Source organism: Saccostrea cucullata, unplaced genomic scaffold (genome assembly GCF_032062105.1).
Source record: "Saccostrea cucullata isolate Sc308-1 unplaced genomic scaffold, CSIRO_AGI_Scuc_v1 ctg610, whole genome shotgun sequence".
NCBI classification, from domain to species: domain Eukaryota; kingdom Metazoa; phylum Mollusca; class Bivalvia; order Ostreida; family Ostreidae; genus Saccostrea; species Saccostrea cuccullata.
The window spans coordinates 73,780-99,905 of record NW_026919638.1 but is presented as its reverse complement, the minus strand read 5'-3'; the positions used below and the strand labels follow the sequence as shown (position 1 = coordinate 99,905).

At 35.5% G+C, this 26,126-nt stretch overlaps 3 protein-coding genes across 3 annotated transcripts; 1 reads left to right on the top strand and 2 right to left on the bottom strand.

Moving 5' to 3' along the window:
• Positions 1 to 10,159: 10,159 nt before the first annotated feature.
• On the top strand, positions 10,160 to 14,653 carry LOC134235218 (uncharacterized protein K02A2.6-like). The gene has a single exon (XM_062717358.1). It carries the CDS (start codon positions 10,313 to 10,315, stop codon positions 14,315 to 14,317), a length of 4,005 nt encoding a protein of 1,334 aa, XP_062573342.1. The 5' UTR covers positions 10,160 to 10,312; the 3' UTR covers positions 14,318 to 14,653.
• Positions 14,654 to 14,965: 312 nt separating this feature from the next.
• LOC134235192 (multiple epidermal growth factor-like domains protein 10) lies at positions 14,966 to 16,823 on the bottom strand. The gene is made up of 4 exons (XM_062717312.1): positions 16,500 to 16,823; positions 15,821 to 15,873; positions 15,521 to 15,658; positions 14,966 to 15,418 (listed from the first exon to the last, which is right to left on the bottom strand). Exons 1-4 carry the CDS (start codon positions 16,586 to 16,588, stop codon positions 15,105 to 15,107), a joined length of 594 nt encoding a protein of 197 aa, XP_062573296.1. The 5' UTR covers positions 16,589 to 16,823; the 3' UTR covers positions 14,966 to 15,104.
• Positions 16,824 to 22,607: 5,784 nt separating this feature from the next.
• Positions 22,608 to 25,565, bottom strand: LOC134235184 (multiple epidermal growth factor-like domains protein 10). Its single transcript, XM_062717299.1, has 4 exons — positions 25,446 to 25,565; positions 25,239 to 25,297; positions 24,820 to 24,957; positions 22,608 to 22,918 (listed from the first exon to the last, which is right to left on the bottom strand). The coding sequence occupies exons 1-4, from the start codon at positions 25,532 to 25,534 to the stop codon at positions 22,806 to 22,808; spliced, it is 399 nt and encodes a 132-aa protein (XP_062573283.1). The 5' UTR covers positions 25,535 to 25,565; the 3' UTR covers positions 22,608 to 22,805.
• Positions 25,566 to 26,126: the final 561 nt, after the last annotated feature.

Here is a 26,126-nt window from a genome sequence, read left to right as displayed (position 1 = left end):
TAGAACTTTAACCCTCATACTTCTTACAGATGTCTTATTTTAACATACCGACCTGTAAGATGTACCAAATTTAAAGCTACCTACCTGTAACAGGTACCATATTTAAGAAAGATATGGAGATAACGAAGAGTATTTTATATCAAAGTCTATAATACAATACAAAATAGGAGCAGAGCAAACACGGACCTCCAAAACATCAGAGGTGGGATCAGGTACCATGGAGGAGTGAGCATCCCCAGCTGACTGGTCACACCTGCCGTGTGCTCGCTGTCATTGTGACAGCAGGCTCGGTCGCTATCACTTTCCGTGTCTTCGGTCAATTTTAATTATCATGAGTCTTTATAACCACATATCGACATACACTGAAGTCCATAATTGTACAGTATGCAAAACGTAAGTCAGCATTTGTCTCAATGATAAATTATATTTGCTGACAAGGCCATTGTATCGACCAAGGTATCGATGAAGGTATATTGCTGCATGTGTAAAGGAAGCTGGCGATAGAAAAGTTAAAGTCATCACGTTTATCATATAGCTTGGTTGTTAGATTACCATTAATGTCTTTTTTCAAGTAAAATATCCAAGTATGAAACAGATGTGTTAGACTCTGTAGTATCTTTTATCTCAAGCTCACCAGGACATATAGTATCGATGTAGAAATGGAAATGACCATTGTTTATTGACGATACGTCGTCGATATATCTAAATGTCGATTTGAAGGCCACAGAAAGTGTTTTCTTCTTTTCATGCATTAGATTTTGCACAAATTCTGCGTCATATGAATATAGAAAATAGGTCCGCTAATAACGGAGCGCAATTGGTACCCATTGGAATTCCAGTAGATTGTTGGAATACCTGGTCTCCAAAACTACATAGATATTGTCAATCAGAAACTCAAGCATCTCTTTGATGTCAACTTCAGAGTACTTGTGTGTGCAATCAGAATGTGTTTTAATAAAATATTTTTGCAATTGACCAATGACCAGGTAAGTATATTTACGAGTTCCATTTTTATTGAAAAAGCAGCTGTCAATGATATCAAAAAGCCTGGATTTAATTTATCGTGGGGAATGGTTGTGTATAAAGTTGAAAAGTCGTAAGATACTTACCTCGTACAGGTACCACATTATAAAGATGCATGTTTCTAACAGGCGCTAGGTCATGTTGTAGGCGTTGCCTTTGTCCTAAACCTTTAACAATACCATCTTCTTTTTTAGACCTAAGGAGCCAAATTTAGCCATATTTGGCTCAGAGAATCCCTAGGTATAGGAGATTCAAGTTTGTTGAAATGAAGGGGAGACAATTATGAATTAGCGAAAAATTAATCGCATAATTAAAGAGTTTTTTTTCAAGAACCAAGGGTCAGGAAATATGAAATCCATTTGGGATCATTATAAGATAGTCTAGAGTAGTCTAGTTTGTTCAAATCATGATCCCCATGGATAGGATGGGGCCACAATGTAGGGAAAAAGACACCTTAAAAAATATAGATAAATATTCTTACTGTAGATTTGATTTTGTTCAAATCATACTCTCCTTGCCTTTTCAGGGTAGTTAATGACCACTTATGCATTAAAGCTCTTCAATACCAAATGTATTTTTGCTTTTTTTTTTTTGGCAATTCACAATGCTCTGTGAGCAATGTGTTCCATGAGTCTGTTGTTGGATTTATATTTTACATCAATAGGGGGAGCAGATTCCGAGGTCACTTTATAAAACACAAAAGGGACCAGAGGTCAACTTATACTGTACATCCCTAGAAGGACTAGAGATCACGTTATATTTTAATTTTACATTAATAGGTAGATCAAAAGTCACTTTAAACGTTAATTATTAGTTGACCAGAAGTCAACTTACATTGTACACTGTACATCAATATGTTGACCAAAGGTCACTTTATATTTATGCCCCCCTCCCCTTAGAAGACGGGATTGTATAATGCTTTACTGCTGTCCGTCTGTCCATTTAGTTTCTATTTATTTTCTTAACAACCTTTGTACATACTGAAATGGAATTTTTGTACTCAGATTTATCAAATAAATGTGTTTTGGGTACGAATGCACCATTTTTGACAGAGTAATGCCCCTTTGACCTAGATCGATTGTATATTGTTTAACGTCCCTCTCGAGAATTTTTCACTCATATGGAGACGTCACCATATGCCCGTGAAGGGATTTAAATTTAGACCAATACTCGGCACTCAGGGCCTTTGAGCAGTGAGGGCTCTCCAATTTTGAAAAAAAAACACCATTGCTCATAATAACTATATGCTTAGCATGCTTAGTTTGACTACTTAAAACCAAAAGAGAGCGTAGGGGAATAAAAAAAAAATGAAGGAATAATAATCAGTGCCCATTCACCACAAAAACCCTCATCATGGGGTCATACACTTTACAATTTTGGATAAGGCCATAAAAGATTTTTAGTTTATACTATAGAACAAATTTCAAAGCATTAATTCAATAACAGTATTCAATTAGAGCTCCCACCCCTCAATGGTACCCAAGAGCCAGGGGCCTTGAATTTAAAATTCTGGAAGAGGCTCCCTTGCTCATCATATCTATATGTAGTTTGTTTAATTAATATCCAGGAGCAGAGAAAAAGAAAAAGAATTAAAGTACACGTATTTTAACTTTGCAATTAATGTAGCCCCACTCTAACACCAAACCCTTGGGTCATGAATTTCAAAACATTGAAGAAACCCTTTCTTATCATAACTATGCATGTAGTTAGTTTGTTAAATATCCAGGAGCAGAGGGAAAATTTTTCAAAGAAAAAAAGGCTTTCAATTTATAATTTTTATTGCCCCGTCCTAACCCCAGAGCCCCTGATCATTGTACAATGAATTTCACAATTTTGGTAGAGGAGTCGATGCTTATAATAATTATGCCAACTGTTTTACAGCTAGATGTCAATGAGTAAAGACGATTTTTAAAGATTGCATCAATTGTAGTGGTTTCGCCCCAACTTTCTGGTCCCAGGGGGGTGGAGAGCAGGGACCATGATTAAAAAAAATCCCCTTTCATGCATAGAAGCTTTATGCCATTTGTTATAAATGGTTGAGCGATTGCAGAGAAAAGCTGTTTAAATGCCAACGCACAATACACAGCGTACGACCCCCCCCCCCTCCCAAAAAAAAATAGATAGCAGCTAGAGGTACTCTGAGCAATGAGCTCACTAAATGATGCTCTCGAAGAAGTGGGTACCCCAAAGCGTAACAGACAGACATTCGGACGGAAGGACATACCGATTACTACATACCCTCCCGCTTTTCAAAGTGGGGTATAATAAGTCACATGAGTTGATTCAGGTCAGCAAATAAGTACTTTGATCTCCATATTTATGTAAAATATTAGGTGTCTTCTGATCTTCCTGTAGACGTACAATATAAGGTGACCTCTTGTTTCTTATTGATTTACAACATAAGGTAACCTTTGGTCTCCCTATTGATCTACAATATAATGATATCTCTGATCTCCATATTGATTTAAAATATTAGTAAATCTCTGGTCTCCCCATTGATTTTACAATTTAAGGTTACACCTGGTCTCCCTCCTAGTTTTACAACACTAGGTGAACCCTAATCTCCCTGTTGATGTAAATATTACTTGTCTTCCAATTTCTTCATTGTTGTTCCAAATAGTGTGATCATTAGTTTTTAATGATGTACAATATCAGGCGACCTCTAACCCCCCTGACAATGTAAAATATCAGGTGGCTTTGGTCCCCCTAAAATGTACAACAGAAGGTAACCTCTGGTCCCCTTGATAATGTAAAATATAAGGTGAACAATGGTCCCCCTACTGATGTACAATATAAGGTGACCTCTGGTCCCCCTACTAATGTACAATATAAGATACCCTCTGGTACCCACACTAATGTACAATATAAAGTGACCTCTGGCCCCCTATTGAAGTATTGATATACAATTTATGGTGACCTTTGATGCCCCTACTGATGTACAATATAAGGTGACATCTGGTCCCCTTACTGATGTACAATATAAGGTGACCTTGTCCCCTAATGATGTACGATATAATGTGGCCTGTCCACTAACGACGTACAATATAAAGTAACCTCTGGTCCCCCACAATGATGCACAATACACCTGTAACCTGTCAATATCATACAATCTGACATCTATAAGAGTTAGGAGGGTTAAAGTACTAGAATAAGATGGCATAAATATCTGTTACCTGTTACAGGTCGGTGAACTAATGCCTGGTACCTGTTTCAGGTCGGTATGTTATAATCAGACATCTATAAGAGTAAGAAGGGTTAAAAAACTAGCATTAGATTATGTAATAATCTGGTACCTCGTACAGGTCGATGAGCTGAAATCTGGTACCTGTTACAACTCAGTATGCTATAATCAAACATCTGTAAGAGGTAGGAAGGTTAAAGTACTAGCATTTAATTGTGTAATAATCTGGTACCTCTTACAGGTCGGTGAGCTGAAATCTGGTACCTGTTAAAGGTCGGTGAGCTAATATATCTGGTACCTCTTACAGTTCGATATGTTATAATCAGACATCTGTAAGAGTTAGAAGGGTTAAAGTACTAAAATTTTATTGTGTAAATATCTGGTACCTGTTACAGGTCGGTGAGCTGAAATCTGGTACCTGTTACATATCGGTATGCTATAATCAGACATTTCTAAGAGTTTGGAGGGTTAAAGCAATAGAGTTTTATTGTGTAAATGTCTGGTACCTCTTACAGGTCGGTGACCTAAAATCTGGTACCTCTTACAAGTTGGTATGCTATTATCAAACATCTGTAAGACGTAGAAGGATTAAAGTACTAGCATTTGATTGTGTTATAATCTGGTACCTGTTACAGGTCGGTGAGCTGAAATCTGGTACCTGTTACAAGTCGGTATGCTATAATTAGACATCTGTAAGAGTTAGAAGGGTTAGAATATTAAAATTTTATTGTGTAAATATCTGGTACCTGTTACAGGTCGGTGAGCTGAAATCTGGTACCTGTTACAAGTCGGTATGTTATAATCAGACATCTGTAAGAGGCAGGAGGTTTTACGTACAAACATTTGATTGTGTAAATATCTGGTACCTCTTTCAGGTCGTTGAGCTGAAGTCTGGTACCTGTTACAAGTCGGTATGCTATAATTAGACATCTGTAAGAGGCAGGAGGGTTGAAGTACTAGCATTTGAGCGTGTAATAATCTGGTACCTCTTACAGGTCGGTGACCTAAAATCTGGTACCTCTTACAAGTCGGTATGCTATTATCAAACATCTGTAAGACGTAGAAGGGTTAAAGTACTAGCATTTGATTGTGTTATAATCTGGTACCTCCTACAGGTCGGTGAGCTGAAATCAGGTACCTGTTACAAGTCGGTATGCTTTAATTAGACATCTGTAAGAGTTAGAAGGGTTAAAGTACTAATATTTTTTTGTGTAAATATCTGGTACCTGTTACAGGTCAGTGAGCTGAAATTTGGTACCTGTCACAAGTCGGTATGCTATAATTAGACATCTGTAAGAGTTAGAAGGGTTAGAATATTAAAATTTTATTGTGTAAATATCTGGTACCTGTAACAGGTCGGTGAGCTGAAATCTGGTACCTGTTACAAGTCGGTATGTTATAATCAGACATTTGTAAGAGGCAGGAGGTTTTACGTACAAACATTTGATTGTGTAAATATCTGGTACCTCTTCCAGGTCGGTGAGCTGAAATCTGGTACCTGTTACAAGTCGGTATGCTATAATTAGACATCTGTAAGAGTTAGAAGGGTTAAAGTACTAACATTTTATTGTGTAAATGTCTTGTACCTCTTACAGGTAGGTGACCTAAAATCTGGTACCTGTTACAAGTCGGTATGCTATTATCAAACATCTGTAAGACGTAGAAGGGTTAAAGTACTAGCATTTGATTGTGTTATAATCTGGTACCTCTTACAGGTCGGTGAGCTGAAATCTGGTACCTCTTACAAGTCGGTATGCTATAATTAGATATCTGTAAGAGTTAGAAGGGTTAAAGTACTAAAATTTTATTGTGTAAATATCTGGTACCTGTTACAGGTCGGTGAGCTGAAATCTGGTACCTGTTACAAGTCGGTATGTTATAATCAGACATCTGTAAGAGGCAGGAGGTTTACAGTACAAACATTTGATTGTGTAATAATCTGGTACCTCTTTCAGGTCGTTGAGCTGAAGTCTGGTACCTGTTACAAGTTGGTATGCTATGATTAGACATCTGTAAGAGTTAGAAGGGTTAAAGTACTAAAATTTTATTGTGTAAATGTCTGGTACCTCTAACAGGTCGGTGACCTAAAATCTGGTACCTGTTATAAGTCGGTATGCTATTATCAAACATCTGTAAGACGTAGAAGGGTTAAAGTGCTAGCATTTGATTGTGTTATAATCTGGTACCTCTTACAGGTTGGTGAGCTGAAATCTGGTATCTGTTACAAGTCGGTATGCTTTAATTAGACATCTGTAAGAGTTAGAAGGGTTAAAGTACTAAAATTTTATTGTGTAAATATCTGGTACCTGTTACAGGTCGGTGAGCTGAAATCTGGTACCTGTTACAAGTCGGTATGTTATAATCAGACATCTGTAAGAGGCAGGAGGTTTACAGTACAAACATTTGATTGTGTAATAATCTGGTACCTCTTTCAGGTCGTTGAGCTGAAGTCTGGTACCTGTTACAAGTCGGTATGCTATAATTAGACATCTGTAAGAGGCAGGAGGGTTGAAGTACTAGCATTTGAGCGTGTAATAATCTGTACCTCTTACAGGTCGGTGAGCTGAGATCTGGTACCTGTTACGAGTCGGTATGCTATTATCAGAAATCTGTAAGAGGCAGAATGTTTAAGTACTAGAATTTAATTGCATAAATATCTGGTACCTGTTACAAGTCGGTATGTTATAATCAGACATCTGTAAGAGGCAGGAGGTTTTAAGTACAAACATTTGATTGTGTAATAATCTGGTACCTCTTTCATGTCGTTGAGCTGAAGTCTGGTACCTGTTACAAGTCGGTATGCTATAATTAGACATCTGTAAGAGGCAGGAGGGTTGAAGTACTAGCATTTGAGCGTGTAATAATCTGGTACCTCTTACAGGTCGGTGAGCTGAAATCTGGTACCTGTTACGAGTCGGTATGCTATCATCAGAAATCTGTAAGAGGCAGAAGGTTTAAGTACTAGAAATGGTCGAGGCTATTTGGTACCGCCTGGAAGGTGGCGGGAGTTATCTTTCCATAAGTGTACACGAGTTATATCGCATTACTGTGACGTATAATGAAACCATATTAATTCGTTCTTCGTTTGGTTCATGCTTATGTAAATATGTAAAACGGAAAGAAACTCAGTGTGTGTGAGGGAGGGTGTGGGTGTTGGGGTGTGGCGGGGTCGACATAACAATTTTAATTATATTCAATAGAAAACAAAGGTGTTTTACAGACCATCCTCCAAAAAAATTGATTAAAAAAATTAGAAAGAAATTGACGTTAAGTACTATAAATAATTTATATTTATAAGTACATATTTGCCCTGCTTAGAGATCACATCCTGAATAAATTGGGAGAGGCGCGCGATTACCAGACTTACAGATACCACCTCCCCCACTCCCACCCCCACCCCCCCAGTCACACACACAGATAAACCCAGTCAATGCAAGACGAGGAATTTAATGAACGGAATGCGTCTTTTATATGTCGATTTAAAATTTTTTGCATATATTGGTTTGAAATAGGCATAAATGGCATAATTAAACAAAAACGTTCACAGCAATACTTTAACGGCATATGATATATATTTCAATTAATCATTTATAATTAGATATTTTTTTCAAACATAAACTTTTTATTCGAACTGTTTTAACAATTTTCAGTATTTAATTCCTATAAGCACTTGAAATCATTTTATTTTCTATTTGGCATTTTTAAAAAGTATCATTATCGCACACAGAATATTTTCGAGGAAAATGTCAATTTATTCCACGTCTCGAGATCAATACAATGAGCCAGAACAGTTTGAAATTGTTTTATTTAAAGCTATGTGTAAATGCAGCGAAAAAATTACGGGACATAGAGCGAAAGATATTGATTTAATTCGTGTGTCATATCAAAGTTTTTCGCGAAGTAGCTGGATGAATGATAGATGTACATGTATATTGAAATGTTTCTTCCGACTATTATCAAATATAGGGCGTCATGAAAATGCGTCAATAAATGAGAACATTTCTCTAAGGCATGGCTTGGCAATGAACTTTTCTTGCATGCAACTGAAATAAAAAAAAAAGACCTCAAGAATAAAAAAAGAAAGCATACGTATGAATGTGATCCTAAACATGATATAGGCCTCGGAAGCAAATTGAAAGGGGGGGTAGGCTGAACCAACAAAAAAGGTAAACTCCAATTTTCAATGCATGCCTATATTTAGTATATATTTGCAAAAAAGTGGGGGGAGGGGGGCTAAGCCTCCCCTCAACTCCCTGGTTCCGACGCCTACGCATGTAGAAAACAGACAGAAACGGATAAACAGGTGTGACATACAATAATGAATCATCCTAATTCTTACAGGTACTAACTTACCTGTATGAGATATCAGAATATGAAGTTACCTGTAAAATCTTCCAGTTGGTTCATTTATTAAATATGATAAGCATCAGGTTATAAAGCTGCCTATGTAGTAGTAATATGAATCAGGATCTGATAATTTCTATCTCTACAACAGATACCGGCGTAAAAAAGCCAACTACCTGTTATAGGGACTGCGTGTGTATATGTAAAAGGTATAATTCAGAAAGGAACCTTCATACATCACTTAGGTACTGCTAAAGGGTATGGAATTGCACTTAAGCTACCCAAATCAAGTACCAGATATTTAACCATTCTTGATTCAATTAAATAAAACATTGTGCCTCGCAGATACATATACATGAATAAACCGACCCGATCTTTTACAGGTACTACATTTCAGCTCACCGACCTGTAACAGGTACCAGATATTTATGCAATTAAAGATACAAACTGTTCATTTAGATGACGCTCGTAAATTTGTGTGCATTGTTTTGAATTTTAAAAATTACAGAAATCATAATCTATACATAAAGATTATTGCTAGCACTTGGAAGTGCTGAGCGCCTTAAAAAGGAAATGAAATGTGTGTTCATGAACATGTGTTAAAAGTCAAAATCCAAATGTTTGACGTCATAATGAAATTAGCCTAACGTACGTCAGATTGGTCCGTGCGCACAATCTGCAATCTTTAAAGATCCCCTTTTTTTACAAAAATATTAAGTTTCCTAAATAAAAATTAAACCATTCTGACTTGGTTTTTCATAAGAAATATTTTGATATACAAAGAATGCATATACAACCACCTTTTATATTGACAAAAACGTCATTGTCCACAAACTTTTTGGACAACCGTCGTATGTCAAAAATGTCTTGAGTAGCTGATTTTAATGCCTATAACATTAATTGTAAATAGGTCTTACATAGTGAAAAAATTTATCTAAACTATAACAGCATATTTGCTTGCCGGTGTTCCACATCTATCAGGGATGATCAACGTCACTTTTCTACGTGACTTTGAACACTCTTACTACAAATCGACATATGGAATTTCGATTCACATATGGGACCACAGTTCAACAATCCCCTTGGTTGTGTATAATATCTTATATTTGAATGGTGTAGTATATTTAAAAAAAGATGTTATGGTGCATATTTGCTTATGAAAACTTTGGCAAAAAAGACAACAAATGAAAACAAATGTCTTTTGCCGCTATTTTGAAAATAAATAAGTTTAATCTTTTAAAATGCAATCTTGATGGTTGAATAAAAATAGATATATTTTCTATCAAACAAGCATTCTGTGAGTATTGCGTATGCAATGCATGTCCCCTACTGGGCTCCCCTTTTCCCTTAAGATAAAGCTCTATTGGTACATTAATTTAATGCATCTCACCCCGATCAAAATTCCAATTTTAAAATAATTAACAATGCCATAATTCTGTCAAAAATCAGTAATGCAGAACGATAAATATATCTTAATGTGTAACTCATCAATATAAACTTACATACCAAAAGTCAACTCAATATCCGCAAGCGTTTATGAAAAAGTGTGAAAAATGGTGTGATAGACTGAAAGGCAGCTAGACACACGGACAGACTCAGAGGAAACTGTAGTATTCCGGAATTATCTTTGTTGTTAATGTGCATTTTGTATGTTATGTTATTATTGTGTATTCCGCCCAAGTAAAAGCATGTGTTGAAGTTGGCGCCTTATTGTTTATTGTCGAGTCTAAACAGAACAGTGGCGACGAGGATTAAAATATAAGGATGGCAGCAGTATTCGGGAAAATAGATTCCTTTGAAGAGGGTAAGGAAACCTGGCAACATTACTGTGAGCGGCTCGGACATTATTTCATAGCTAATGGCATCGGTGACACCGAGGAGGCGGATCTACAAAAACGCCGGTCGATTCTACTCAGTGTGTGTGGTAGTAGAATATACAAGTTGATGAGCGACTTGTTAGCGCCAAATAAACCAGGTACTAAAACTTTTGCAGAACTTGTAAAACTCGTGCAGGATCATTATGCACCCAAACCCTCAGAAATTGTTCAGCGATACAAGTTTAACAATCGTTTTCGTAGACAGGGTGAGTCTGTGGCATCGTATGTGGCCGAACTTCGTCATTTAACAGAACATTGTAATTTTGGTCAAACCATGGAAGTCATGATTCGTGATCGTTTGGTGTGTGGTATCATGGATGACAAAATTCAGAGGCGTTTGTTGGCCGAGAAGGATTTAAGCTTCAAGAAGGCATACGATATCGCCATATCCATGGAAACTGCCGCGAAAGGAGTTGTTGACCTACAGAGTGGAATAGCGCACACAGAAAAAGTAAACAAAGTGAGTGCAACTGACAAATTGCACAAAGACAAAAGTAATGTGAAGTGTTTTTACTGTCATTTGTTTGGACATATTGCTGCAGAATGTAGAAAAAAGAAGGCGGACCAAGCTGCCAGCCGGGGAAAAGGAATCTCAACACAAAAAACGCATAAAGTACCACAGAAAACGAGAGGTCATTTTGGGAGTTACAGACCAAAGAATCATTCCAGAAGGGAAAATGTACATGCTGTATGTGATTCACCTGATGATGAAGAAGACCACACGGAGTATACCTTGTATCATATGGTGGACCCAGGCAAGAAACCACCATATTGTGTGTCTTTGAATTTGAATGGAGTGGACCAGTCCATGGAGTTGGATACTGGAGCCAGTAAGACCGTCATCAGTGAAGAGGCATACAAGACTGTTTGTAAATCTGACCCTGAGTTAAACTTGAAACCTTCGTTTACAAAACTGCGTACTTACACTGGGGAACTTATTCCAATACTTGGAACCGTGCAGTTGACCGTGACCTACAAAGATCAGCGGTATAACTTGAAGGCGGAGGTGGTCAAAGGAAAAACACCGTGCTTACTTGGCCGTGATTGGCTGGATATCATTAAGCTGTGCTGGGATGAAGTATTCCAAGTGAAAACGGAGGCAAACACTGACGTGGATCAGGTTCTGAAGAAGTATGAAGTTGTGTTCAAGAAAGGATTAGGAACAGTTCAAGGAGTGAAAGCCAAAATATATGTTGACTCTCATGAAAAACCTAGATACTTCAAAAGTCGTTCTCCACCTTTTGCATTGAAAGAGAAAATCGAACAAGAGTTGGACAGATTAGTTTGTGAAGGAAGTGTTACCCCTGTAGAGTTTTCAGAATGGGCGACCCCTATCGTACCAATAGTTAAAAGTGACAAGTCTGTGCGTATTTGCGGTGACTATAAAGTTACAGTGAACAGAGTGTCTAAGCTGGACAATTACCCTATTCCTAAGACAGAGGATCTATTTGCTATATTAGGAGGTGGTGAACAGTACTCCAAGCTTGATCTGAGCCAGGCCTATCAGCAATTAGAGTTGGATGAAGAGTCCAAGAAATATACCACCATTAACACTCATAAGGGACTTTTCCAGTACAATCGTTTACCTTTTGGAATCTCGTCTGCTCCTGGCATATTTCAGAGAACTATTGAGAATCTACTTCAGGGCATACCAAGTGTTATTGTTCGCTTAGATGACATACTCGTGACTGGGAAAACCCGACATGAGCATTTACAGAATCTTGAACAAGTGTTACAGAAGTTGGAAAAAGCAGGAGTTCGACTGAAAAAAGAAAAATGTGTGTTCATGGCCGATGAAGTTACATACCTTGGGCATCGCATAAACAAATATGGACGACAGCCAACTGAAGACAAAGTGCAAGCTATCAAGAACTTACCTGAACCTAGTAATATCAAAGAACTACAGGCCTTCCTTGGAATGCTTAACTATTATGGTTGCTACTTACCAAAATTGTCAACTGTGCTAGCACCATTACATGAACTCTTAGCTAAAGATGTATCATGGTCTTGGGGATCTAGACAATCAAAAGCTATGCAAGAAGCGAAAGACCTTTTGAGATCTTCATCTCTACTAGTTCATTTTGATTCCACAAAGAAGCTTGTCATGTCCTGTGATGCCTCGCCAACTGGATTGGGAGTGGTGTTGTCACACATCACAGATGAAGGGGAGAAACCAATAGCTTACGTGTCAAGAACACTTGCTCCAGCAGAAAAAAACTACTCTCAGTTGGAAAAAGAGGGACTAGCAATTATATTTGGAGTGAAAAAACTTCATCAGTACCTCTATGGTCATAAATTTGTCATTTATACAGACCATAAACCACTGTTGGGACTATTTAAACCTGACCGAGCCATTCCAACAATGGCCGCAGCTCGAATACAGAGATGGGCGTTAATCCTTGCAGGATACGAGTACGAAATACTGTACAAGGAGGGTAAGAAGAATGGTAATGCAGATTGTTTGAGTCGTCTACCACTCAAGGAGAGTGTGGATGTACCCCTGCCGGGTGAGACCATTCTACTCATTGAACGCTTCGATGGTACACCAGTACATGCTGAAGAAATCGAGGAATGGACACAGTCAGATCCACTTTTGCGTCAGGTGATATATTTCATTCAGAATGGATGGAAAGAGAAGAACAGCAATGAGAAACTTCGTCCGTACTTCAGCAGACGGAACGAACTTAGTACACATGAAGGCTGTATTCTTTGGGGGAGTCGCGTGGTGATTCCAGAACAAGGAAGGGAAAAGTTATTGGATTTGTTACATGAAGGACATCCTGGAATAGTCCGGATGAAAAGCCTAGCAAGGAGCTACTTATGGTGGCCCGGACTTGATGAAGACATCGAGAGAAAAGTACTTGGATGTGAAGATTGTCAGATGCAAAGTGCCACACCAGCAGTAGCACCGTTACATCCCTGGGAGTGGCCAGATCGTCCATGGTCAAGAATACATGCCGATTACGCAGGACCATTTATGGGATCCATGTTTTTGATCATTATTGATGCGTACAGCAAATGGATCGAGGTGTTTAAGACATCTTCTTCTACATCTGAAGTGACAATTGAAAAATTCAGACAAGCGTTTGCTACACATGGAATTCCCGATGTACTTGTCACAGACAATGGGACCTGTTTTACAAGTCACGAATTTGGAATTTTTACATCAGAGAATGGTATTCGACATGTGAAAACCTCACCATATCACCCAGCATCGAATGGTTTGGCTGAGCGTGCAGTGCGAATTTTTAAGGAAGGGATGAAGAAGATGGACAAAGGGGCTGGTACACTGATGACCAAATTGCAAAGATTTCTATTAAACTACCGCACTACACCCCAGACCACAACAGGTGTTGCTCCAGCCGAGCTACTTATGAATCGGAAATTGCGGACAAAGCTGGATTTCGTCAAGCCTGAGATTCGAGAACGAGTGGGAAGTCGACAGAAGAAATTCAAAAAGTATCATGATCTACATGCGAAAGGACGAACATTCTCGGAAGGTGATGCAGTCATAACAAAAAGCTTTCCCAGTGGACGGTGGAAATGTGGTGAAATAATGCAGAAGACGGGACCTGTCTCGTACAAAGTTGCTTTTCCAGACGGCGTAACTGCTCGCAGACATGTTGATCATATCAAACAGCGACATTTCATACCACAAATGGCATCCGACAATCCGGATGAAAGCGAAAGTCTTGATGATCCGTTAACCACAGAGGAGGCACCGAGAACTACTGTTACACCTGCACAGCCGGAAAGTGAATTCAAGGCTAACGCGACTCTACCGTTATCCAGTACTCCGCGACCGTCCAGTGCTCCAAACTTAGCCAGCCCTCGTAGATCGTCTCGTTCCCTGAAGAAACCTGCTTATTTGGATGACTATGTTACGCCTTAAACGATCCTTGCCTCGATTATAGTGAACAATTCTTTGTTATTGTCTTGACTGTAAATATCTTGTGTAATGTTTCATGCATTATGATTGAATTAGTTTTACAGCTCAGCAAACTGTGTAAATGTAATATATTTTATGGTTTTGAAATTAACTCACATATTGATCAGTATTAAGATGTTTGTTTCCAGTCAAGTTTCTAGTCAAATTATATAATGAACTTAAGAGGGGAGGAATGTAGTATTCCGGAATTATCTTTGTTGTTCATGTGCATTCTGTATGTTATGTTATTATTGTGTATTCCGCCCAAGTAAAAGCATGTGTTGAAGTTGGCGCCTTATTGTTTATTGTCAGAGTCTAAACAGAACAGAAACCTAAGCCCCCTTCCCCAGTTTCTAATAAATGATAGCATATATATGTGCGCAGGAATATGGACACAACAGCTTTATTATTCAAAATTGGAAGAAATAAGCAGTGCTTGTATTTCCTTAAAAATTTCATGGTGAACGTAGATCAGTAATGTTAGGTATTATGATATGGAGAACAACATGAACAAAGAATATTTATCAATTAATATTTAGATACACTCCCTCAAATAGGAAAACAAGTTTATTATGACATATTCGGCATGACGTTTTCATCAAATATATACAAAACATACAAAAATTAATCCAATCATCTTTAAAACATAAATAAAACATATGGAAATAACGAAAGGTATTCAGATATGACGGCCTGCTTCTGAATTAGTCCTTATATTTAATTCATGTATTTATGCTCAGTTCAAGTTCCTCTATACTTGCGTGACACGTGTACAATCCTGGTTCTCTTTTGTAAAATTTCTAAGAATAAGATTATCTGGAATTTCCTGGTATTGAGCATCATTTTGATACGCTTCTGTTTGTAAGTTGGATGCTTGTTCACTTATCCGTTTCTTCAGTGTCACTATTAAATGCACTCCACAAAGTATAATGCTGATTGAAAATATCACTAAAGTGCATAGAGAAATTATTTTATTTGCACTCCATGGACTTTGTAATTTCTTTGAGGAATGTAAGCTCGAGTCGGTCTTACTATTCAGCATCGAAGTTTTGTCTAAATTCGTTACTGAAAAATGTATTAAACATGAAATGAAAATTTACACATGCGTATACATGTACGCTTGGTGAATTTGACATCATTTGTGGAAACGCATACATATACATTTACCTGTAGAAACATCTATACAACCAGTTATATAGTCACATTCTGTCTCATTGCATTGACATTCGAGTTGACACTCCTCTCCGTAGCTCGGGTACCTACATTTTTCTGAGCAGTTTTTGTCTGTATACCCCGTTGGACATTCTATAGATATGTATAAATAAATGTTACCAACTGGCTGCTTTCTATTGACAAAAAAGTGTTTAAACTTTTTAAAACCAATTTTCAATATTATGACGTATTTTGCTTAACCTATAAGAACGATTACGTAATGGTAAATTCATTATTCTTTTATTTATAACTCACTGACACAGGCGTTTCTATCCCAGAAGTATCCATCGCAGCAACCATGGGCGTTCCTAAAATATGTAAGTAGTTTGATATCCTGATTAGATGTTTAAAGCATTGGAAAATGGAGTGCTTTCGAGAGGTATACATATTTCCTCAAATATATAATAACTTGTAATTGAACAAAAATAAATAATTCTTTAAACTATTTAGGGGGAATGATTTAAAACAACTTAAATTATTACGAAAGAGCAAGAGACTAATGAAATTTAAAAAAAAAAAAAATCTTTGAAAAAAAGCGAGTGTGTATATAATAATTTTAAATCATATATACACGAGTTACATGACTGTATAAGTTGATTGGGTATTGGGTATAAATTATGTTACAATCATTAGGTCTTGATTAAGATTAAATACTTAATATGAATTATCTCTCTAATATTTCTAAGAAATGTTCATAAATACTCCCGAAGATAAATATACATATACATTTTAAAACTACCAGGTATACGTGTGTAGAGCCTAGCGATATTTACGAACATTCCCCTCTTTATATGCTTCAAAGATTTAACAAAAAAACTATCCATGAGTAGATTCATTTTAGATTTATAAAATATACATGTATTAAGTTATTAAACGCTGCTTAATTTATAAATCTAGCCAGCATGTGCAGAAATAAGGTTTTCTGACGCCTTACCCATGACAGTTGTTCATGTTCAGAACACTTAGAGGACAGTCTATCAAGATCCAAAGTAAAATTAAAAAAGAATGTAGATCAGAAAACATTTTTCCTTCAACGCGTGTATTTAAAATGTTATTCAGGAGATAAGTTTTAATACAAATAAATAATTTCCGTGTTTCTCAATGACTATTTCCTCCTTATGAAAAAGATAATTTTTTTGTAAATGTGATGTTAATTCTAAAGTGCGTGATTGATTTCAATGCTATTTTCTGCTAGTAGATAAAACTATTTCCTCTTTGTATGGGGATTAGAATTTTTTCTGGTGGTCGCGCAAACTATTCTTTTAAATATATTCTGGTATTTTATCATCCCGAGCACAATTATGTTTTAAACAAACATTCAATTTTGATTAATTTATAACAAAATATATATACCTTTAAAATCCTGAAGAATAGCAGAATCGTGATAAGTCATATCAAAACAGAAGCATTCCTCTGAAAGCTTGGATTATTTTTTTAAAACATCAAGTTGGGCAGGGGCACGCCAAAAAATCACATTTTCAGCGGTCAATACGAAAATATATTGAAAATCTTTCATTTGATATGAGTAGCCAAATAATTACATGTACATGTTACATGTAATGAAACAAACAGATTCAAGTTTGTTCAAACATGCATGGGAGGAAGGTGATAAGTTTGAACCATTTATAGAGTAGAATCTTCAATACAGAATTGATTTCTGTTTATAGTCAAATTGCTAGAGTGAGCGATATGACTCCTTTCCTTTTCCTTCAGTTTCTTTCATTATAAAATATCGTTGGCCACTCTTGTTATTAAAAATAAAATCTTAAATTACAGTATATACACCTGTAAGGAATATAAAGTTAATGTGAGATTTGGGTGAGAAATCTTCGACGATTTTTTTCGACACTTGATTTTTTCCTTTACATAATGATCCAAATCTTAAACATCTAATCACTGTTCTTAATATATTAATAACCTGACAATATATTTAAGCTCTGTTGAATAATTTGAATATCTTGCATCGATCCGTAATATAGGTAATTCAAAAGCAATGTCTAGAATTATGAGATTTTATATCGGTGATACATGTACGTTTCAATTCCCCTATCATGTGATTTATATATTTTTTTCTAATTTCATCATTTTAATAAATCACATATTTCATCTCAACAATGGTGTTGATTTTATTTGAATTTATCACAGCAAAAGCAGAGCCGCGTTGAGATTGTGCAGCATGAGGAAAAACATAAATTCTTTTTATTGTGAAATTATTTGCCTTGCAAAATATATCTGGGTTTCGAACACCAGCTTTATTTGTAATAACAAACGCCACAGTGAATATATACAAAGGTATGAAAAGTAATTTCATCCGTTCTGTGCTGGAAAAAAAATATTGGGAGCTTGTCTGTGATAGAAACTTTCAATGTTTGGATATCGTTTAAAAACAAAAATCACCTCTCATCGCAGTCTTATGCAGCTCACTGTTGAAAATTATAGGTGTGTATTTAGTATAATGATACTGCCGAGTCTTTGCCTTGTTCATTTCATTTAAAGTATTGAATCTTGCCAAAAGCCAATGGCCATCCACCAACGTTTCTATCTACACGTGTCTTGAGATGTCTTCCTAACAGAATTGAGCTACAAGGTGACGGTATTGCGATATATTGTCACCTCCACTTCCAATGGACGGATTCTGTTGTTACACATGTAAATCATGTAATATTATCGGCGCAATTTGCGCATTGATTTCTATTTTTATTTTAAAAGGGAATAGACACAGTTTGAACTGAATTTTTAAACCAATTTTAATGTTTATAATTCCTAACTAAGGCATTAACTAATGATCAGCAAATATTTAAACATCATTTGTCTATTAACAATTAAACGAGATACAGAACTTAATGCTTGTGCATTGTTTATATTTACATATAGAAACTATTTATTATTTATTATTTAAAAAATGAAATTCATCAAAACGCTAGTAACTGTCTAATTGTATTTAGAATTACTACAGTAACTTTTAAAAAATGATTTGCTTTTGACGAACATACATTAGTACTGTATACAGGGTTATTTTCGTTCCGTTTTATTTCGCCCTATTCACACTTGCAGACAATTTTGCCCTGTCAAAGTTAAGTTTAAGTACTTATACTGTATTATATGAATTAGCCCCGTTTAAATTCGCCCAAATGGAGCTAGGGCGAAAGGAGCGAAAAAAAACGGGGGCGAAAATTTCCCTGCAAACAGTATTAACATATATAAACAAAACCATGACATGGACCATGTTTACATAGGTTTGGGGCTCTAAATCTGTCTTGTATCTCAGCAACTAAAATCAAATTTTTGATGATCATTTGTTATATATTTGTGAAAATGGGAAAATGAATTCAAATGTTTTAGCTGAAACTGTGTCCATGTCCCTTTAAACACTGATAAATCAAATTTCAACATTGGCTATTCCCTAAATTTTGGCCCTATGAACAATATTTTTATTTAAAATTGATGACATTGTTAATGGGATATTGGTCCGTTGAACAATAAATTTTATAATTTTCTTGATTTGTCATTATAACACTTAATTGGAATATTGATCTTTTCATTTAACATTTATAATGGAATATTGCTCATTTTGTATCCTGCTTGGCATTGCACATGCATGTACAATCCACATTTGATTTTGATACCTGCTGGGATGACAACCCGACGACAGATCCCAAATTTGCCCAATAGTACTTAATGTTAACCTCACAAGATACAATGTACGTCAAACATCAACAAAACCCAAAATTTTCCTCATAACATCTGAATTTTTTTTATATTATCGTACATGTACAATAGGTGGACAGAATATTATGATCAAGGGGTGCAAAAACACATAATATAAAACATGTTGTAGATTATGAATATAGGTACCGGGTAGTTAATCAATCAACCATTTATGGATGAAAAGCCAGGACAACTATATTTCTTGCAATTGACTGCATGTATGACTGAAACATGTAAAGTTTTTTATGAAATACAATTAGTAGTAATAACCCAGAAGGCAAGACTATGTTGGGCCAACATTGGCAAAAGGTTGTATGGTTGGCGTTGGGGGAACAACGTTGGGCCAACGTTGGACCAATGTCACCATGCCAACCTATTCGACCATGACAGTTTTCGTATGTTGGCCCAACGTAAGCAACTTCCATTCACTTAACTTCCCAATTAAAGAAGGAGGGGTAATGATGTTGGACCAACGTTGGGCCACTGTTTGTAATACACTCTTTAAGAACGTGTCTTAAAGTTGGTAGTAGAATGTTGGCCCAACGTTGGCATGATGTTTGTAATACGCCCTTTAAGAAAGTGTCTTTTAAAGTTGGTAGTAGTATGTTGGTCCAACGTTGGCCCGATGTTTGTAACACACCCTTAAAGAAAGTGACTTTTAAAATTGGCAGTAGTATGTTGGCCCAATGTTGGCCGGATGTTTGTAATACACCCTAAAAGAAAGTGTCTTTTGTAGTTTGTAGTAGTATGTTGGCCCAACGTTGGCCCGATGTTTGTAATACGTACATTTTTAAATAATTGGTAGTAGTATGTTGGCCTAACGTTGACCCGAAGTTTTTAATACACCCATAAAGAATGTGTCTTTTTAGGTTGATAGTAGTATGTTGGCCTAACATTGGCCAAATGTTTGTTATTATACATCCTTTATAAAGTGTCTAATCAAATTGATAGTAGTATGTTGGCCCGACGTTGCCCATTGTTTGTTAGACACCTTTAAATAAAGTGTATTATCAAATGGGAAGTAGTATATTGGCCGAATGTTTGTAATACACCCTTAAGAATGTCTTAACAATTTGGCAGTACATTGTTGAATGTTGGCCCGATGTGAGCACGAGTGTTCTTTTGTTTAGGTGTTTCAAAGATGAGATATTTATATTGGGCAAACGCCCAATTATTATACTGCCAACTAAAGATGGTGTCAATTTTAGCTGCTAAGGTGACATTCTCTGTCCATGCTTTTAATTAGATGACTGCTTTTGTTTAGATCTGATATATTCAACATTTTACCTTAAGTGATCACAGCACCAAAGAGTGTATTATTATGACTATTTATATTTGAAAGAAAACCCTTGAAATTATGATTTTTTTCAAGAGCGTTGCATTAATTCATGAGAATTTAGAGAACTCAGGAACAGGATGTGAATGAAGCCTACATATACATAAATCAAAATGACACAGCTTTATAATCAAATTGAAACAAAAGTTAGGCGTTAATTCGCGTTTACGTAACCAAACTGTAGAGTGAGCTGTCAGATTCAATTGCTCACAGGTGGTGATAATGAAGGGCAAGCCAGGAAGAAGAAGTGAAATTTAAATTTGTGGATTATACACTCGCTATACAGCTGCATTTAGAAGCGATGTAAGTTTAACTGTTAAAATTGATTCGGAATTCATTCTTGTCATGTTTTTGCATACACGCACTGCAAGTTAAGGTTAAATAACATCTTTTAAGTTGTTTCTATCTATCTAATTCTTAACTGTCTATTACAGACACGATTGTAACAAAGAAATTCAGTCAGAGACTGCAAGGTAAACAAATGTTGTGGTGGTACATGCAAAAAACAATGAAATCAAAGACCATGCATAAAAAAGTGTATAGAGTACGAGTCCGTATGACAAAGATCACGATGAAGAAAACGGGAGGCGACGAAGGGACCGAAAAAGAGCGGGAACACAACAAAAGGACTATAATAAAGGAAGTGAGCCCTGATTAAGAACTTTTAATTGATAATTTTTCATAATTTACCTCTATTGTCTATTTTAAAATTTATTTGTAAATTATGATTGAATTGATGTATATAAAATATAATAACAGTGAATCATTAGTAATGTTTTCATTGAACATGTCCATGTATGCATTATGAATGCAGATTGAATTGTGTATTGTTTTTAACAGTCATAAAATAGGTTTATGTAAAGAATCACTTGAACAATTGCAAATGTTTCTATGTAATAACTACGTTGGCCTTACAATTTGCCATCTGACATTGTAAAAAACGGTTAACATTGGACCAACCTAACCAACCAGTTGTTATGGTTGGCTGTTAGTTGGCATTCACTAAAAACTACATCGGACCAAGAATATATATGCCATCTGACATTTCAACAAAGGCCAACCTAACCAACCAGTTACATGTATTAAGGTTGGCTGTTAGTTGTCATACAATTAAACCTACGCTGGCCAAACAATATGCCAACATGTTGGACCAACGTTGGGCCGATGAGCAAAATTAACGTGGGCCAACGTAAGGTTACCAACATTGGGCCAACGTTGAAAAAATGGGCCAACGTTGGCCTAACTATGTCTTGCTATCTGGGAACAAAAGATTGGAAACGCATCCTAATGGCAGAGTTTCCTAAAATATTGCACTTTTTCATATTCTTTATCCCTTTAACAAGTTCACAATTGTTCATACGTACGCAGAGCTCTGGTGTAACGAATCAAGATATAGAAATTCCGTATGCCGGTGATGAAGGTATATAGTTGCTGTATAAGTAAGGGAAGTTGGCGAAAGAAAAGTTTGAGTCATCACGTTATCATAGAGGTTGGATGTTAGCTGGATTGACATCAACGTATTTTTGAAGTAAAATATCCAAATGTAAAACAAATATGTCAGACTGTTTTATCTAATTATATCTCAATATCACCAGGATATACTAGTTTCGTATCGACATCATAACGAAAAACAATCCTTAATCGACAATACTTCGATAAACATGTATTTCAATGGATAGTTGAAGGCAAAAACAGGTGTTTTCTTCTTTCACGAATAACATTTTGCACGGAAATTCTGCTTCATATTTATACAAATCAAAATAGGTCTACTATGATGGAGCTTGTGATGTTACATGTGCATTATTCTTAAGCCCCTCCTGAGAAGCATTAATTTGTATTCTTTAAAGGAGAATTGAATCAGTTTCAACTGAATTTTTAAACTAATTTTTGTGTTTACAATTCTTATCTAAGGCATTGTCTATCGGTCAAGAAAATTTGAACATCAATTATTACAGATTAACACATAAGATAAAGTAAAGTATAATGTAAATAAGGTCTGTGTCGTGTTTTTGTTTACATGTAGAAAATAAGTAGCATATTTATAACAAATTTAAATTCAGTAAAACACTGGAAACTTAAAATTGTATTTAAAATATACCTGTCTTGTATCTTGACAACTGAAATTCAAATTATTGATGATCAATAGACCTTAATATAATATTTTTAAATGAAAAAAATGTTAATAAAATTATTAGCTTAAAATGTGTCCATGTAAAAGCTCAAAAGTCCAAATAACGATAGGAATAAGAGTTGAACAAACATCAAGACATCTGAGTTGGGATCAGGTGCCATGGAGAAGTGAGCATTCCCTGCTAACCGGTCAGTAGTAAATTTGAAAATAGTATTAAACAAGATGTGTTTGTAAAACACTGATGCCCCCGTATGGCAATATAGCAAAGATTAAGCTTTTATTAAATGCAAATTTAATTAATTGGTACCAAAAGTATGGTATTCTCACTGGAAAACAATTGTGAAATTTGAATGTAAGCTAATGTTAAAGGTTTTTAATAAGTACAAAAATCTCCAAGGTCAAAAGGTCCAATGTAATTAGTATCAAATGAAAGGTCTTGCCACATAAAATTCTTATGTAGAGCACGAAAGCCCTAGCCCTAACCGTTCAGAAGTTATGGTTAACGTTTAATTTCTTAAAAAGTAGGTCAAACTCAAAGGTCAGGGTCAAAGCAAGTTATTGTTATCACATGAAAGGTCTTGTCATAAGGATCAAATATGTGAAGTATGAAAGGAACTAGCCCTAAGTCTTTAAAAGTTATGGTCAAGTTTGCTTTTTTAAAGTAGGTCAATCTCAGAGGTCAAGGTCAAAGGGTCAAGGATCTTCATATCCAATGAAGGGTCTTTATACAAGGATTACATATATGAAGTATAAAAACCCTATCTCTTACTGTTCAAAAGTTATGGCCAAGGTTAAAGTTTTTCACAAGTACCAAAATCTACAAGGTCAAATGTTCAGTGAAAGCGTCTTTTAACAAACATTACATATGTGAAGTATAAAAGTCCTGGTGTCTACTGTTCAAAAGATATGACTAAAGTAAAATTTTTAAAAAGAATCTTAAAATGTGGGTCAAACTCCAAGGTCAAGGTCGAAGGGTCAAAGTTCTTGTTATCAAATGAAAAGTCTTGTCATAAGACTCAAATATTAAAGTATGAAAACACTGGCCTTAACTCTTTAAAAGTTATGGTCAAGGTTTGCTTTTTTAAAGTAGATCAAGCTGAAAGATCAAGGTCAAAGGGTCAAGGATCTTCATATCCAATGAAGGGTCTTTATACAAGGATTACATATATGAAGTATAAAAACCCTATCTCTTACTGTTCAAAAGTTATGGCCAAGGTTAAAGTTTTTCACAAGTACCAAAATCTACAAGGTCAAATGTTCAGTGAAAGCGTCTTTTAACAAACATTACATATGTGAAGTATAAAAGTCCTGGTGTCTACTGTTCAAAAGATATGACTAAAGTAAAATTTTTAAAAAGAATCTTAAAATGTGGGTCAAACTCCAAGGTCAAGGTCGAAGGGTCAAAGTTCTTGTTATCAAATGAAAAGTCTTGTCATAAGACTCAAATATTAAAGTATGAAAACACTGGCCTTAACTCTTTAAAAGTTATGGTCAAGGTTTGCTTTTTTAAAGTAGATCAAGCTGAAAGGTCAAGGTCAAAGGGTCAAGGATCTTCATATCCAATGAAAGGTCTTCTCACAAGGATTACATATATGAAGTATGAAAGCCCTATCCCTTACCATTCAAAAGTTATGGCCAAAGTTAAAGTGTTTTCACGAGTATGCAAATCTACAAGGTCAAGGTCAAAGGGTCAAGGTTGTTGGTATCCAGTGAAAGGTCTTTTAACAAAAATTACATATGTGAAGTGTAGATGTCCCGGTGTCTACTGTTCAAAAGATATGGCCAAAGTAAAATTTTAAAATTTTCATGTAAAAGTGGGTCAAACTCCAAGGTCAAGGTCAAAAGGTCAAATTTGGTGGTACCCAAAGAAAGGTCTTGTCACAAGGAATACACGTATGAAATATGAAAGTCATGATAGCTCCACAAAATCAAAAGTTATGGGCAAGGTCAAAGTTTTTGCGGACAAACAGACAAACAGACTGACAGACACGACAAAAACTATATACCCCCGAAACTTCGTTTACGGGGGCATAAAAATAGAATGAGACAATTATTAGTATATGTTTCAAAGAAGCATACCTGTTGATATATCCTGGCAGCCTTTACTAGGGTCGCACATTTCCTGGGTACAGTTGCATTCATTTTGACAGTCCTCCCCGTAATTTGGATACTGACAAATTTCAGAGCAATTTATCCCAGAATATCCGTTTTGACATTCTTCAGAAAATTTAAATATTTTTAATAACTTTTGCGAGAGATATGGCAAAGAAAAATTAAATTTCATATGTATATCGTATATATTTTAAAATGTTTTGGCAACTAGCATTGGAAACTAATTTTCTAAAAAATAAAATTAAAATTAATCCTGAAGTGGAATCCAAATAGAGTTGTTTCATGAAACATAAAAAAAATGTGCTTATCTAATTTTTTCAAACATCTATTAAATATTTGTGAAACATTTTAGTACAATGATACAAGTACATGTGATTTATACTGACTAACACACGCCCTCTCCTGTTGATTCCACACGAAGCCTACACAGCAACCATAAACATGCCTAAAAATTTTAAGACACTTTTTTAATTAAAACACCTGTGCATTTTAAAATATCAATTTTTGAAGCTATATAATTTTAACTTTATTTTCGTAGCATGTACATGTAATTACTCAAGTACGTGTTTGCAATAAAAATTATAAGTACGAACCCAAGACATCCATCAATATTTGAAACAATCGGAAGCTCATCAATAGCACACAATAGGATGAATAGAGCGGTAGTTGGATTTATAGACATTTTCAGAGGTCATTCTTGAAAAAAACAAAACAAAACTGTTAACTTTTTTTGTTCTATTATTATTTCCTATGGAACAACTGTACATATTGTACATTCCAGAGAAAAAAAAATTCTTCCGTGTTCTTAATGGCCATCTATATCCGCAATACATTATAAACCTTTCTATTTCCACAATGGATAAGTTAAAATTTATAATTTTGAGTGCGGTCTTTTGTTAAAAAGTCGGAAAATGTACAAATCTCGAATGATTTATGGGACAGATGTAACATAATCATGACTTTTAAGATTTGAAATTTTTCCCCTTCATTGTAATTTTTCCCTTAATTGTAAAGGACTATTAAGATTATATTTATTAAAAAAAATCCTTTTGTTATTCATAAAAGGAGTTTCTTTATTTAAACAACAATATGCTTTCTTTGTTTGTTGTTACTGGAATGTACGGAAGCAGCTGTTGCAGAAAAAATACATAACCCTCGAAAGCGTGTTTTGTAATTTTTTTCTGCAATAGCTGCTACCGTTCATTCCAGTAACAACAAACAAAGAAAGCATTTTATTATTTATATTTATATCTGTTTAAATAATCAATTAAAGT